Source organism: Fundulus heteroclitus, chromosome 8 (genome assembly GCF_011125445.2).
Source record: "Fundulus heteroclitus isolate FHET01 chromosome 8, MU-UCD_Fhet_4.1, whole genome shotgun sequence".
Taxonomy (NCBI): domain Eukaryota; kingdom Metazoa; phylum Chordata; class Actinopteri; order Cyprinodontiformes; family Fundulidae; genus Fundulus; species Fundulus heteroclitus.
Window position 1 is genome coordinate 10,167,324 of NC_046368.1, and position 16,746 is coordinate 10,184,069.

A 16,746-nucleotide genomic window follows, 5' to 3' on the forward strand; every position below is an offset into this window, starting at 1 on the left:
CGCTCTCTTACTGAATCACACGCTGACAGAAATCCACAAAACTAGCTTTCAGGTAGTTGTTTGATGCTGCAGAGAGGTGTTGTGAAATTCCATTACTCTGGGGTTATAGTGATGTTTTTGGACCAGTGGAAAGCAAAAAGTAATGATTCAGACTGAATCTGTTCTGCTTTGGTTTGGTTAAACATGAAATGACTGGAGTGTAAATTTAAACGCCTCCAGGACTGTAGACACAACTATCACTTCTTTCATGCTGATTTTTTTTCCTGTGCTGAGTAAATCTCACTCTCCATGACTGATCTGCTTCTGCAACTGCAGCAATGATTGCTTTTGGAAACACTAAATCCAAATATGGATAAATATATTACTATGGAAACTTTATTCGCTGCATTTGACGCAATCGAAGTAGTGAATGCCAAGCAATTTTATGAAAGGTGCTCATAGGAACAGAGGTTATCACTACAAAGACATTTTACAGAAAACAACTTGCATACTACTGGGTTTAATCCAGTAATACACATTAAAATATTCAGAAAGGTCCTGACATTTCAAAAAAAAAAAAATAAAATAGTAAGGGGAAATAAAAATTGTACGGCTAAAACACTACCAAGATGACTCCTCCGCAACAGTTGAAAAGTATGTTTCAGTATGCATTTCATACCTGAAAGATGCCCCTTGAGCATTTATGTCTGATTCAATGCAGCGTGGCACGGGGGGAATGAGCTTATGGTGGTGTTAACTTCGCCCTGGTTGCTTTAATGGTGTCCTTCAGCTAGTCTCCAGTGTTGGGTGTGGTGTCTCTCAGCTTTTTCAAACAGTACCCTAGATTCACTAAGGGCTTTAGGTCAGGTCATTTTACTGATAAATGAGAGTGAGACCGTGGTCATTGAAGGAAATATCGGTCTTTTAGGCATTGCGGACAGGTGGGCAGAGATTTTTTGTTTTTTTGGGGTTTTTTTTGTATAATCAATGGGTTCTTTAACACAAGACCCTGTCCGTCACCATGATTTTGTGTTGCACACTGACCCTAAATGATTGTCTGCTTTAATGGTTGTTTGAGTATGCTGGTGTACATGAGCTCCTTTATTAAGACCAGCTACATTTTACACCTCGCTTGCTGCACCTGCAGATATCAAAGAAGGCTTTAGGATTCCTCGTTTGATAAAGTACCATCAAGTGCACTGTTCTTAGAAATTCTGCAATTTAACAAAACTGTAGGAATAATGAACACAAGCCGCTTGTGAAGATATAGTGTTAGTGCTGGGCATGACAAATTTGGAACCTGAAATTCAAGCGTGTGAATTACTTTTATTACACTACTGCCGTGACAGTGAAACTGATGAAGAAACCAGGAAATATGGACTGAGGGTGTTCATCATTTCTAAGTTTAGTTGTAGGATTAGTTCTAAGATTAATTAAATATTTAGGACTTGAAAGATAAATCCAGCAGCCTTAGACTTAGAAAGGGCAGGAAATGGGAATGTAAATTTCCCTTTTGGGTTGAGAGAAAGGGAAGGCAAAATCCCAAAGGGAAAATAGCAACAAGATACAGCGCTTTGCAAATGTATTCAGAGCACTTAAACTTCTTTTCCCATTTTATCACTTTACAAGCACAAACTTCAGCGGGCCTATTTAAGATTCTATGAAATGGACAACTAGCACAGATTTAAGAAGTGTAAGGAAAAACAATAGTTTTTTTAATTCTTTTTTTAACAAATAAAAATGTGAAAAGAGTGGCGTTCAGACCCTTTTATTCTGAAGCCCCTAAACAAATTAAGTGCAAGCAACTGCCTTCAGAAGTCAAGAGTTCCCCTATGTGTAATTCAATCTGAGTACAAACAATCTGTTCTGTGAGTGCTTCAGAGGTTTGCTACAGAACAATAGAGAACAAACAGCAACATGAAGAATGAAGAATACATTGGAACACACCATATGATGAATGGCAGGGACAGCGTCATACCGTGGGGATGATACATCTTTTCCAAACATTATCGGAATAAATAAAACCCAAGAAACAGAAAGGTGAGGTATGCACATATATGCACAATATGTATTAATTTGATGACTTCTGAAGGCACATGGTCAGATATGGGTTCATGTAGAAATTTCAACGTAGAGGGAGACTGAATAAACATGCACAACAGACGCTGGATTTCTTTTCAGAACTTGTACCTTTTAATCGTGTGCTAAGTGCTGGTTTGTGTTGCCTTGTGTTTTGTGTTGGTCTATCAAAGCCCTGTTGGTATGTCACAAAAAAATCACAGGAAAATCCATTGAGGTTTGTGTTTGTAAAGTAGCAAAATGTTAAAAATGTTCAACAGCCTTGGCAACTTTGGTAAGGCATAAAGAGAAAGCAGAAGCGGTAAGTAGCTTTCTTTGATGATGCATTTTTCTTAGCTTGGAGTGAGTTGTTTCCACTTAAAATGCTCCCCTTTACTGAGCAACTAAGGATATGTCATTAAGATACATTGATTTCCCCTGGAATAGATAGCATGAGGGCCCGCTCAGCCCATCTCTGTTTCTTAAGGCAATATCATCAAGTATGAAATTTATTACCATGATCAAACTGAGATAAAATTAATACACCGATATAGAAATGCTCCATCTCTTTTAATAACATTATAATATGTTGACAGGTGATATCGTAAGTCCAACTATTTCATTAAACTGATTGTGCTGTATGTTTAGAATGTTACACGGATGATGAGGAACCTCACTTCAAAACATATAAATCTGCAGACTATGGGAATACTTCTAACGCAGTCAAGGCATAACTTTGATTTTGTGGAATCTCAATAATCTTCCCAGGATTTGTCAGATGTAAGTGCCTGACATAGTGTGGCTGAGAGGCATCATACAGCATATGGTGTCTAACATAGCCATTTAGTTCACTGCCAAGCATCTGCCGATCCCATATGGGGATTGTATGTGTATTTGTCTGAGTCTTGCAGTGTGATTGAAAGAGAAACACTTAGTGTTTGTTTTCAGAATATTCTTTCATCATCCCTTACAGACAGAGGGAACCGTGGAGCTGCACAGATAATTTGTGCTGGCTATTGATTATACCAACAGCTCCATCCGTCATATTTTTTTTCATTCTGGATCCGACAATCACGCTACTTTAACATACACACTGTAGAGCCTGAAAGATGGGGATCACAAGATATGTGAAAGAAGCCCATTTATTTTTGTCGAAGGCACATAATCAAAAACTAAGAACAAACAACGTAAGAAAAGTGATGTAGATGAATGTTTGTGCATAATCTTCCGTGTGCATTTAAAATATTACTAAGGGTGGACTAAAATGTGTGGGCTGATTCTGCTAAACATGAATGTGAATTCTTGTCTTTGACTCACATCCCAGGAGGATGCACAGACAACACTCTAGTGCACATTTTCCCACTTGCAAAATATGTTTGTTTTATTAGAAGTGACTCCTGGATCACCTACAGATTGAGGCTGGCTCACAAAAAACCCCTTTGCCTCTGACTGACACTGCATGCGGTTTAATGAGACATCTATGAGCTAATGCCTCTGTAGGCCATCTTCTTCCCCACTCCTTCCTCTAATCTTATTCACAAAGCAGCACAAGTCACCCTCCTAGGTGTCACTCAAAAGGTTTGTGTCTCTATTACCTCCCGGCTAAGGTCCTTTTCATCGTTACTGTTTTTTTTTTTTTTTTTGCTTCCACTTCATTTGATAGTGGTGCAAAAGAATGTCTCCTTCTGTCTACCACACATTAAATTTTGCATGCCCTTGAACCCTGCAGCCATCAGGATGTTTTTGTATCACAAAATCTATTTTTGTGCATGCATTCAAAACCATCTTCTCCACCCGTTTGCAACGTTTGTTGATACCCATTTGAAGTCTTCTACAGCGTCTGGCAAAAAAAACCTTTCACATATAGTAACATTACAACCTCCAATTCAATGTACTGTATTGAGATTTTTTTTATGAATACAACAACAAGAATCATTTTAAAGTGGAAAGAAAATTACAGATAGATGTTGAAGTTTTTCACAAATAAAATTCTAACGTTTCAAGTGCATTTGCATTCCCCTTTCTTTCAATACTTGTTAATAAAATCTAGTACAACCCTATCTACCTGTGTTAAATTTAATCTTACTATAAATACATTTTTTCCCCGAGGGTCTTAGAGGTCTGTTAGAGAAAATTAGTAAATAAACTACATCAAAAAGTTTAAAACTTAGAGGCAGTTTAAAGTAAGGTTGGGTTATAAATCAACACTTCAGGCTTTGAACTAACTCTAACAATGTAAAAATGGATAGCGTTATGGTTGTGTATATAATAGGTCGGTTGCAAACCTGCCCAGACATGACTGTCTACCCCAGCTGACAGGTCTGGCATGAAAAGCTTAAAAAAAAACATCTACAAGGCTGACTCTGGAGGAGCATTAAATATTTGAAGCTGAAGTAGGAAAATGTGTTGGCGTGACAGCTATTAGCCATACACTCTTAAAATCTGGCTAAGGTTGATATGAGGAATGCAATTAGAAATCCTGTTTGGAGTTCAAGACAAGCCAAGTAGGTGAAACGATTAATATAACCAGATGACACCAAAACTAATCTTTTTAGGTCAAAACGCTAAATGCTGTTAGGAAATAAAACTCACCCTAAACATCACAGTCAATATAAGCCCTAGAGGAGATTTTCATTGAACAGACACATAAAACACAATTTTGCATTCCGTCTAAACAACATATAGTGTGATTCAAAAGGGAAAGGTAAGATGATGTTTGCATAAAGATTTCTGTTAACGGGTATATGGTTTTGAAAGGTTTTTGGGGTTGATGAAATTAACTAACTAAGCATGACTTTTAAGGTCTTCGTTAGCTAAATTTGAACTTGACAGATGTGGTAGAAAATCCATTTTTAACATTTTTTCAGGACTAAATTAATACATTGACTAACAAACCTTAAATAGAAAAAAAAAATATGTCCATGGTGATCCAGTGCTTGGCAAAACAATCCGCACAGCAAAACATAACAGTGGCAATATTACGCTTTGGAATAGGAATTATTGAAGACAGTTACAGTTGATTGGAAAGTGGATGGAGCTAAATACAGTGAGATCTTGGAAGAATCCAACTCAAACATGTTAGAGGTAGCAAAAGACTTTAGACTGGGTTGAAAATACACAAGCCTAAATATCCAGCCAAAATTATAACAGAATGATTTTTGTTAAGGGTTATGTGATCACAGAGGCTGAAGCTGTAGAAAAGAGTTAACATAGAAACAGCAGATAAGTCACAGACGCCAAGGAATTCACACATTTGGCATGCATAACCACATGGACAGTTATCTCAGAGCATAATGGACACGTGGATGTCCCTGGAGCCAGGTTAACAGTGACAGGTATCGCAAAGACAACATGGGAAGAATCGACCAATCCTGGAGAAGGTCTTTGCTGATCCATATAAGCTGGGTGCGATTTGCCGGGGGGGATTTACCCCCCCTCTGCTTGTGACGTCCCCCCCTCTGGTCATTCATGTTTTATCCCTGGGGGGATACATTCCTCCCCCCCTCTGGTCTGAATTTAAAAATGTATATAAATTAGGGCTGTCAGTTTTAACGCTTAAGACCACAACGCCGACATTTCTTTTTGGTCGCCGTTAACCGCGCGTCAAAACACACACACCGTTTTCTAATGTTTTTCCCCACCGCGCTCTCCGGACTGAGGTTTCTTTTACCCTTGGCGCTTTCCGTAGTTTCAAGAGAGGTAGAGACTGTAGCAAAACAGATCCGCGTTCACTGTTGCACAGACTGTTCATTTCATGCGACTTTGGGATTGTTTTTTTCTAAAGGCGCTTGTAAATTTTATAAGTCACAGGGTTGCGTTTTTTTTTGGGCACGTTTCTGAAAGTTAAATCGCTTATTTGGGCTCTAAAATAAGTGACGAAACAGCGGTTATTAAGAGACCTGCCTTCACTAGACACTGAGTGTATCGAGCTGAAAAATCCCTCCGCCATAGGAGCCGACGGTAGTAAAGGCAGACAGAGCAACTCTGCACGTATTTTCTGCAGTTTACGGTGCAATAACCGGTGATAACTGCTGAAAGTAGATTACTTGGTGCAGATCACCATTTTGAGCAGACATTGGTTCTGAAGATGAGCTTTTAACATGCTGAGAACATTGCAAAAACCCAACCCATAAACCGTACTTTAATGCTTATTAATTTGTTTTCTCTGTATTTGACAAACCAAGACTGAATTACGTTGCCAAACGAAGGACCAGGAGTTACTAAACAGTTGCTAAACAGTCTCTTTCAAGGGTATTAAGCTCCTGCCCAGTTGCAAGCAAAGTGTAAGACTGGAATGACCTGGAAATTTAAAACCTTTTTCCAGGCTTAAACTGTATGAATATGTATATAAACAGCAAGCAAAAACTTTTAAAGAAGTTATTGTTGGTGTGAAAGCTCAGAATTAGATGTGTGGGAGAGAGAGTGAAAAAACGAACAATAAAACTTATGACTTTATTGAAATGTTAATTTTTTATTAATGCCTAATACCATGTCTATCTTTGTTTAAGAGGCAAAAAAATATATTGGCATGGTATTTATTTACAAATTTATTTACACATTGTGTAAACATCAGGGCGTCATGATTAGTCATTTAGCCATCATAGTCCAGAGTTTAACATTTGGCACTAGGATGTTTTCATTCCAATTCTCAAAAGTGCTTGAAAAATAACAAAATAAAAATATTTTTTGTACAAGCATGTATTTTATTAGTGTAATTTATTGCAAAATTGCATATTAAAATGCCCAAACAGGCTATTACACTTTCAGAAATAAAAGGATAAAACATACAATTAATTTGCAAATAATCTCGAGTTACCTATCGACATTATGTGATTAATCGAGGAAATGACCCCCCCCCTCTGGTTTTTTTGCAAATTGCACACTGCATATAAGCATATGTAAGAGAGAGGTTTGCCACTCTCACTTCCGGATGTTAACCCAGCCGCAATGTTTTATGTATGAGACTCCAGTACTGAAGCTCTACAAATTCTCCTGCAATGTTAGATTAAATATGTTAAAGTATAGTTTCTGTTTAAAGAGTCTTTTTATCGCTAAAGGAGTCTACAATAGAGAAGACAAGTTTTTTTCTGGGTAAAGAACCTGGGGGGACTGAAACAGGGTACAGTTAATTCTTAACATTTTGAACAAGGCCTATTTATGTGGTAGAATAATCAACAAAATGCCAAGACCAATATCCAATTGAAAATCTAAAAAAACTTGGAGCTGTAATTGCAGAAAAAAATATAATAGAATGCCAAGGCACACTAAACATTTCTGAAGTTGTTTTTTCTTTCACTTAAAGCAACTCTTATAGTCACTAGGGGTGCTTGACCTGTAACCTCCAGGATTAGTGCCCATGAAGTCCACTGGCGACACTGTACGGTCATACAATTAAACAGTCTCCCTCCATGTTTTGGAATCTGATAGCAGATCACGTTGGACCTGTAGGTTGAGTAGTCATAGAGTAGACCACTCTGGATGAAATCCTACATCAGAGTACCAAAATATGTCTAATCAGGTAAGTGTTATATCTGTTTTGTTTTGTTGTTACGACAGTCTGAGCACAGACTACCATAACCTAGAAAGAGTTGTGTGGAGGACCCATTCAGCGACGGATTGGACCTTCTCAAATTACATAGAAAAGTTCTCGAGAAGGGCAGCCCAGGGGATTGGGTCAAAAATGACACGGTGTGGCTTTAACAAATATACTCTACTTTGTATCGGCCTATCACATACAATCCCAATGAAATAAATTGCAGTTTTATATTGTAAAATACATTCAAGAGTCATGAATATTGTTTGAATGACCTGTATAGCTTTCCTTATAGCATATTTAACATTTTGAAATTATACTGATCAATGTTTAATACATTTCCCTTTTAGTTTCTGCAGTTATCTCTCTTAATCCTGTGCTTTCTGGGCATAGATGATAAAAAGCTTAAGTTTGTCTAAAGGCATGTGTACAATGCTTTGTTATAAAGCAGACAGCCTGCTGTCCTCAGCAGCAGAAGATGGCTATTTCTGCCTCTCAACCCTAACACATAGAAAGAGTAAGTGCACTTTACTGCTGACCTAAAATAAAACCAAATGCAGCTTAATAACTTGGCAAATGGACTCACTAACTGGTGCACTTTGAGCGCACATGAGTGGCTCATTGCTATTTGCTGTCTGCCATTGACAAAACTGCTACCAGCTTCAGTCTTGACTCCATAGAGGCTGGACAGCAGCCTAAAACACAAGGAAGGATGTCCCTAAATCACCATAAGCCAACTCATTAATCTCCAATTATCTGCGGGATCATCCCAAAGACAGCCAAGCTAGAACTGTTATGACACAAGCTTGAAAATACTGTGTCATTCTGGTGCTTCCTTGTGCTACTCGGTCTTGGTAGGGATTATGATCATGATTGAACATAAATATTCTCATATCTTTTTGCTGTCAAAGTTCATCTGATAACAGTGTTGTTATACAAAACAACATAGCATTAATATCACCTCAAGTGACTCCATACTCCATTACTAGTGATTGTAACACACCACATTGTTGTTTGGCAATGATACAAAAATGAGAAGAAAAATAAGTTGTATTTTTAGCACAGGAAGTAACATGTATTCAGAAAAAATCATTACATTAACTCAGATTCTCAGGCAGGGTTTACCCAAACAGGGTAATCAAACAGCTATGTTCCAATTACCTGGATTTTGTAACTATAGTAATCTCGATCTCAATTTGCCGTTTAGAGTCCAAATTAGTAAAGCCTCTGCCGTTTCTAAATGGTTGCCTGGTTACAACAGGCCCTTACAGTTCAGCCCAAACCTGTTTTGATGAGGAGGACCAGACAGACGCCGTCTTGACTTTGCATGAACCAGGATTGTATTTCTACTTCTGATGAACACATAAAATCTTAATGACTTTAATGACTTTTTCTTACAATGTACATACAAGGCTTGGGACTCATTAATTTTGATACATTAACTACAGAAAAAAGTAAGTGTACCGCCCATCCCTCCCAAAAAGAAAGCACATTTCCAGCTAACCTTTCTCAGTTCTCTAATTTTTGGTCCGCAGGTAACACTGATGTGCACACTCTGGCCCACAAAGTGGCAGGAATGTCCCTTAATTGCGTTTGCCAACCACAAAGCATTTGCACAAGATGTATTGATTATCATAGCATTTTAGGCCTAAAGTATCACAGCAAAGCAAAACATGCTGCTGTGAGCAGCGACATCAGAGATTCTGTTAGCTACAGCTTCCCTGGGAAATGATTACCGTGAAAGTGTAAAAGTCTACGTCTGAGCTGACTGTTTAAGTATTTACTTAGAGGTTCCGCTTTCGACCAAAATATATCTCTGTTGAAAAGCCTCCGTCAAAAATTACAATTTGATAACAACATGCTGAATCAAGGCTAATAATGGCTTGTAATTATTGTATTATAAACTATATGTATTTATGAATGTTATGTTTTATTTTCCTGTTGTTCTTGTTTCCAAAAATGGAGCAAAGGCTTTACTTCTTACTTCCCACTGTATTTAAAAAAAAAATAATTCATTGATTTTAAATAATTCAGTCCAGGTCTTTTTCAGAAACTACGCTTCACATACTCTTAATCTAGAATAATTCACTTCATGTCAGACCACACAATGTGCTTTAGTTTTTGGACAAGCGATGATAGAATATTATTGATTCCTTGAACAAGAGGAAAGAGGTCTATTAGTTAAGCACCCTTCTTCCGCATCTTCAACCAGCTTTGATGCCACGACATGTTTTCTTTCACTGCACAACACAAGCGGACACCTAATTCTCATTGACTAAATATGCAAATAAGCAAGAGAAAATTAGGTTTTATTTTTGTTTCAGTGGTTGTAACACCCCCTAGCAGAGTGACGTCGTAGGCAGAGCCATATTGCGCATATAAATAACCCACCATTGAGTACAGCTAACAATTAGAAAATTACTCAATAAGAGAGATCTTTAAAAAAAAAGCACTATGTTCTCACTTGCTGTGCAAGAGAAGTTATAAGGACGGTGTGCGACGGAAAACTGGATCAGAAAAGATTTAAGAGAAACCATCGACTCGCCTTTTTTTTATCACAAGCTCTTTGAAATCAAATTGCTAACAAAAATGCTGTTTTTGATTGGAGAAATCATTTTGTTCAAAAAGACGAAAATAAAGTGGTAAAAAATGGCACTGGAGGGGTCTGACATGTGGATTTAGACCTTTATCAAATTTAAGAAATAAAACAAACGCTCCTATTTGTAATGTTTCTCTTTTGTCTTTTGTTTTTACTTGGAGCCTTGCCATGAAATGTTGCTCAAATGTACACTGTGAATGTGCAGGTGAATGACAATAATGTCTGACTATGTCTATGTCTTAAGAATTAAAAACACTGCAGTATTTGGATACTTTTTTTGACGTTTCTCACAAACAGTTGATTTTTTTTTTTTCAAATGTAAACAGAGGGGAGAGATATTACCCTCAAAGGGCTAGTTGATTTCCTCTGTGCACCTGCTTCACCTGACATTTGTAGAGTGCTGCCTGTGTGATGCTAGAAAGCCATCTGTTGATAGTATTGAGGTACTCTGTACATATAAACAAGCCAATGTCTGTATGTCCAGTGCAGAGTACTCATGTGGTCATTGGTTCTGTAACAGCAAACATATTGGTTGCATGAAATGTCATTTGCATCTAAATTCATGTCTGAGCTCACCACTTTCTCTCCACTTTAACGTTCTCCTCCTGTGAGGCACATCTCTAATGACATGGTCCATGAAACATAAGTGCATTGCATGCTGTTAATGAAGAGGCTCACAATCAGCTATTCTGGCGGAAAAACGAAGACTAAAACACCGTGCAATCATCGAATACTTTTGAGCGAATGCACAACAGTGTGTTGCTTTGACAGTTTTGATTTTAAGTTTAAAAACCTCAGTCACACTCACTCCACATCAAATGTGCAGGAATTTCCAGCATACCCTCACCAGCCACTTTATCTATTCAATAGCTTGTTGAGACAAACAGCTCGTCAGCCAATAGCCTGGCAAGGACTCAGAAGTCTTTAGAGCTCTAGACAAGGCAAGTTGCTGAAGATCAAGCTGAGCCTCATGAAATGGTCAGACCATCTTTATAGATGATAAGGCTCAAATCTGGCATAAATAACAGAAGTATAGATCCATCCTGCATTGCATCAATGTTTCAGTCTGTCGTGCTGTAATGGTGCTTTTTTTTTCTTCTTCTTCTTGGCGCGCTTAAGCCTCTTAGTACCCCCTGAGAATTGTTCAATGCAATCTCCAAAGCCAACCTTAGTTGTGGTTGCTGACCACAGTGTACCTATCATCTAATAACGGAGAATGTGCCATGTCACACCGCTCAAAATCACCTAAACCGGTTTCTTGAGCATGGTATTGGAAAAGGTGGAATGATAGATTTGCATAGTCAATTTGCAGTTTAGAAACCTGCAGCAACTGTGTAACGCTATCACTTCAATACGGAGCAAACTCTTTGAAGAATATCCATGACTCCTTGTTGAATCCCAGCTGAATCCCAGTCCAAAAAGCAAAAAGTGGTCCATCCCAAGATCAGCAATGTGTACCTGATCATGTGGCCGATGAAAACTTAAACTCATGTAACCTCAGGGATTTTAATTTGTGGGATGTTCATGTTGATATGCAGGAGGATCATGCTATAACCCTACCTACTCTTTGACCCAAAGCATATCAAACATGACAAACTTTAAGCATTCTCCTTGACTTCCTGCTTGTTCTTGGTGTAGGTCACATTAGGTGCATTGCCACATAAAGGCCTGACATAGTTGCAATCATATTTTTTGGTCTTTTATGTGCCAAGGAATATATTTCTAATATATATACAGCCTGTGTGAGAAACGTCTGAGACAGAATAAATCTCAAAATTATTTTTTCCATCTTATTTGTTCCACTCCCACCCCATTCGGGCATGTTTATAGTATGCTGGGGCACAGTGTAATGAACAACTGGTCAGAAATCGGTAAGTCCATGACCGCACAGTTTACTGAGTGTATATAGCTTCTGTCTGTATATATATCCTTTTTATTTTATTGTATTTTATTTTTTGTCTGCACCATCAACACCAAGTCAAATTGCTTGTAAGTGCAAACCTACTTGCCGATTAAACTTCATTCTGATTCTGATTCTGATTCTGATTCATTCTGATTCATTTTTATTCTGATTGTATAGCAGTTCCACAGCAAACACCATTATTGAATTGTTCAAAAAAACGTAACAGAAAACAGAGAAAACTGAACGGCTTGAAACATATGACACAAAGAAGTTTGAATTGCCTACGCAGCACCTTGATAGACTACATTCATATTTCCTGTATTCCTAGAGACTCCAAGTATACAACAAAATATATTTAAAGGCTAAAAAGTGGATTTTGCATGTGTCCCCTTTAACTATCAATCTATTGTAATGTGCTTGTCCATAACAAATAGGCTGCAAGGTAAAACAGTTTTTAACATTAAAGATTTAAACCAAGTCCTTCCTGCACATGGTTTGCATATTCCCCATGCCTGTGCTTCCTCCTGCCACCCAAAGATATGTGTTAGGCTATTTGTTCGCTGAAAATTGCCGTTAGACTGGGTCATTTTGCTGTTTGGTACCTTTACAGTAATAGTAGTTTCATACATGCTAAGGGAACATTGGCATGTATGAAATAATTAAATAAAGTTTGGTTATGTGGGTTTAATAAATAATAGCTATCAACATGAATTTGCTTATACTTGTTTGGGTTTGAGTGGGGGTCTTGTTTCCAGGTCTAGAAAATAACAGAGCAGATTTTTATAAGAGTAGGAGTTTACTTCTCAATCAACTCTTGTCTGAATTTATTTGGAGGTATATAAAAATTGTAATGTGTGTGTTTTTGTTTTTTTACTTTTAAATAGATGCTAAATTAAAAATATGTTTAATTTGACTAATAAATATCTTAGATTTCCTCTCAGGTAATTGGTATTTAAATTAACTAATCTAGATATAATTGAGCATAACTCCAAGACAGTTTTTTTCCCCCCCAATACATTCCTTGGAATGTACAGAATACCTATTAACCTGCATATGGCACTTTGGTTGGACCAGTAACAGAATATTTAGCAAATCAAGTAAAACTGACTTAAAATACATGAAAGATTTTGAATTGTTTTCATGTTAATTTAGTTATTTAATGAATAAAAATATTACAACAGAAAAATTAACTCTTATGCATGGTTTAATTATATGGGTACAAAATGGTTTGTTTACAGATATAAAATAGGAGTCATATGTGATGAGGTGGCAATGTGTGGGTACACAATTGCCCAATGAAAAGGTGAAAGGTTGTGTATCTATGCATGTCTGGCACAGCTGATCTCTATGTTGCTCTTTCACGGAGTGCCAACCTGGCCAAGGTGTATCCCACTTATTGCCTACTGACTACTGGAGATGTCCACCAGCTTTCCCACAAATTTGGTTAGGGATATCCAAGTACAGAAATTGGATAGATGAATGTGCAAAAGTATAATTTGGGTAGGGCATCAAAACAGGATCAATCCCAGGGGCCCATATCTTTAATCAGACCCTGTATGGTGGTATCAGAGCCCGTGTGGCCTGAAGTGTGCTGGTATGTACAGTTCATATTGATGTGGTGCAGTAACCTACTGTGGATCGATATATCATGCTGTTTTACAATTAACTGCACAGCTCCAATATTAAACTCGGGCAACTGGTTAGGACCGGAGCAAAAAATAAAGATAAAATAATGCGGAGAAAATTCAAGAAAAGGTGCTGAACACACTGGGACATTTTTAGAAGAGCCTTTTAGAGTGGGATCATGAATGTGACACGGGGTGGCCTGTGGGTAAGTAATTGTGCGCACGCGTGTGGGTAACAGAAGGGGCAAATGGTAAATACTAATTAGTAGTGAGAAAGAGATTGGGTAGGGTAGATACAGTCACATAATAGCCCGTTTCATTGCTACAGAACACACACACACACACACACACACACACACACACACACACACACACACACACACACACACACACTCATCCAAACGCGTTATGCTAAATTTTGAGGAGTCTGCTCATAGCAGGTGCAGAACACGACGGGGTTTGCTGAACGAAAAATCAATTTGATAAAGCAAGTCCTGCACGACCGGTGCTCTCAGAGCCACGCAGCTTCGGTGTGAGGCAGGAGAGCAGGATCCGTGCGACGCGCCTGCAAACAGGACAATAAATGATTATGCGGAAGCACGCTTTATAAAGTTGACTGGCTTCCAAAATGCGCCGCATTTGCATTCCGATCCACATCAATCAGTGCATCCGCGCACTCGAACTAGTCGGAGAAAAAAAATAAGGGGGCGTTATTTAATTAAAACGAGCGAGCGGATTTGCTTTGTGTTCATCTACCTAGACGGGTTTTCTAATTGCAGCAGCCCATTTGAAAATGTAATTTAAAAACGAGTTTTCTAATAAAGCTTGGAAACGAGAAATTGAGATCAGGAAAAAAAAAATCACATTGCAGCTCTGCGACTAACTGGCGGCCACATTCCAGAAGCTTTTCAATTACTTCAATAACAAAAAAATAAATAAAAAAATACAGAACGATGCAGCTTCTGTGACATTTTTGACGCAATCGTCTGGTTTTCATCAGCTTCTACTAAGGAAAGAAGACACATTTTGAGCTGCATCATTAGAAATGGAGGCAACAACCTACCCTCAGCAAACAGACTAAACGACAAACTTACCCATATCCGCTTTTCTGTTTTCGCTCCAGCCTACAGGTTTTAATGGCTCATTGTGCGCAACATCCGAGTCCGCATGATGCGCTCTCCACAGCCCACACAGGTACCGTCCTAATCCACCGGTCCGCTCTCCGCTCTCTTCGCGCAGCCGCCGACTCCAAAGCGCACCTGCCCTTTTTCACTCTCCCGGACCTGCGATGTCTTATCCGGTTTAGTTCTGCACCTACACTCGTCCGAGCAAACCGGAGCGAATGTAATTTACTCCCCGACTCCAGATTAAAGGCGTGCAAAATCCGGCTTCAGAACTCTCTATCCATGCCTCAGAAGCAGAGCAAAGGATCAGCTTCTTCTTCTCTCTTTTTTAAGTAACAGCCAAAAAGAGCACAGCAGCTGGCGCAGACGGTAACAATGTCACATCCAAGTAAGTCATGTCAGCTTTACAAGCGCACGGAAATTCCGCGAAAATTCCGCCTGGAACTTCACACATGCGTCTTCGTGATTTTTTTCAAAAAGCAGGCCGTTATTTCCCATAAATATTTCTGGTAACAGACCGTGTTCGTCTGTGTTCTGTGCGGCACAGCGAAAGAAAGTAAGCAGCAGGTTTATTCCCAAGTGAGTGTGAAGCGCTGTCAACGAGTCTCTTGGGAAAGTCATCCAAACATCCCCCTTTCCTTTCTTTCTATTTTTTTATTTATTTCTTTGCTCAACCATTCCCATCGCTCTCTGCTAGGTTTGAAATGCAGCATGACGCCGCCGTTAATCACGTCTGCATGTCAAAGCAACTTTGTCAGGCAGAAGCGGAATGCCCTCTTCTGGTGAGAACGCGATCAGGGATCTAGTCCGAAGGGTTCATCACGTACTAAACCGTGAGGGGGGCACGGTCACCGCAGAGAACTCACGCCCAGAGAGTTAAGGAATCTCTTCTCAGGTCCAATATGCCATGATATCTCAAAGCAGCAGCGATCCTTCTAAAATATTCTTAGTAGTTTTACATTCTTTCTTGTATTGCTTTCTGTGTGCAACGGAAGTTCTTACTGAATGCCCTGTGCTAAAAAATAAATACATAAAAATAAAAGAATATCTATCTATCTATCTATCTATCTATCTATCTATCTATCTATCTATCTATCTATCTATCTATCTATCTATCTATCTATCTATATATATATATATATATATATATATATATATATATATATATATATATATATATCGTCTCAAGGAAAAATCGAAGTGGGAAGCAAGTGACACAGCTTTTCCTTTTCTCCAGTGCTCATGCCATCCCCTGGCAGAGTGACCCCCGAGGCATGGAGCCATATTTAGCATTTGGCTTGTTTTTATTCAATTTATTTACAAAAGCCTTCATCTCATGTCACTTTACCCAATAAACAGTTTGAGTTTATATCAGGTGTCTAAGCAATACAATCAAATGTTTATTTTACATTTGAATGTGAATATGACTTGTTATAATTTGTGGCACAGATACTAGCACTGTTGACTTGCAGCAAGAAAGTCCTGGGTTCAAATGCCAGTCTTGTGTCTTTCTGCGTGGGGTTGTCATGGTCTCCCGGTGCACGTGTGGGTACTCCAACTTCCTCCCACAGTCCAAATTCCAATAACTGCTGGAGATAGGCACCAATCTCTGTGACCCTGCACAGATAAGTGGGTATAGAAAATGAATGGATGGATAACTTGTGCTGCAGAGGCTGTGTTGCGTTTGACATCCAGTAACTACTGTGAGCTCTGTATTTTCACTTGGAAATTAAAAGGAGGCCCCTTAGAGAACTGAAGAAAACGTAGTAAAGACTGTATGGTGCTATCCAAGGTGCTGAAATGCAGAATCCTGGGTGGCTGAGATTACAAACAACTTTTTTGGCATGCTTATCTATCTATCTATATCTATATCTACAGATATATATATATATACAGATATGGATATATTTATATATATATATTCC

The 16,746-nt window shown here is 38.5% G+C and overlaps 1 protein-coding gene across 1 annotated transcript in view; it reads right to left on the reverse strand.

Moving 5' to 3' along the window:
- Positions 1-15,579, reverse strand: part of LOC105929325 (leucine-rich repeat transmembrane neuronal protein 4) — a 163,497-nt gene extending 147,918 nt beyond the window's left edge. The window contains 1 exon segment of the mRNA XM_036140091.1: positions 14,792-15,579. Coding sequence (XP_035995984.1) covers positions 14,792-14,795 — 4 coding nt within the window. The 5' untranslated portion in view covers positions 14,796-15,579.
- Positions 15,580-16,746: the final 1,167 nt, after the last annotated feature.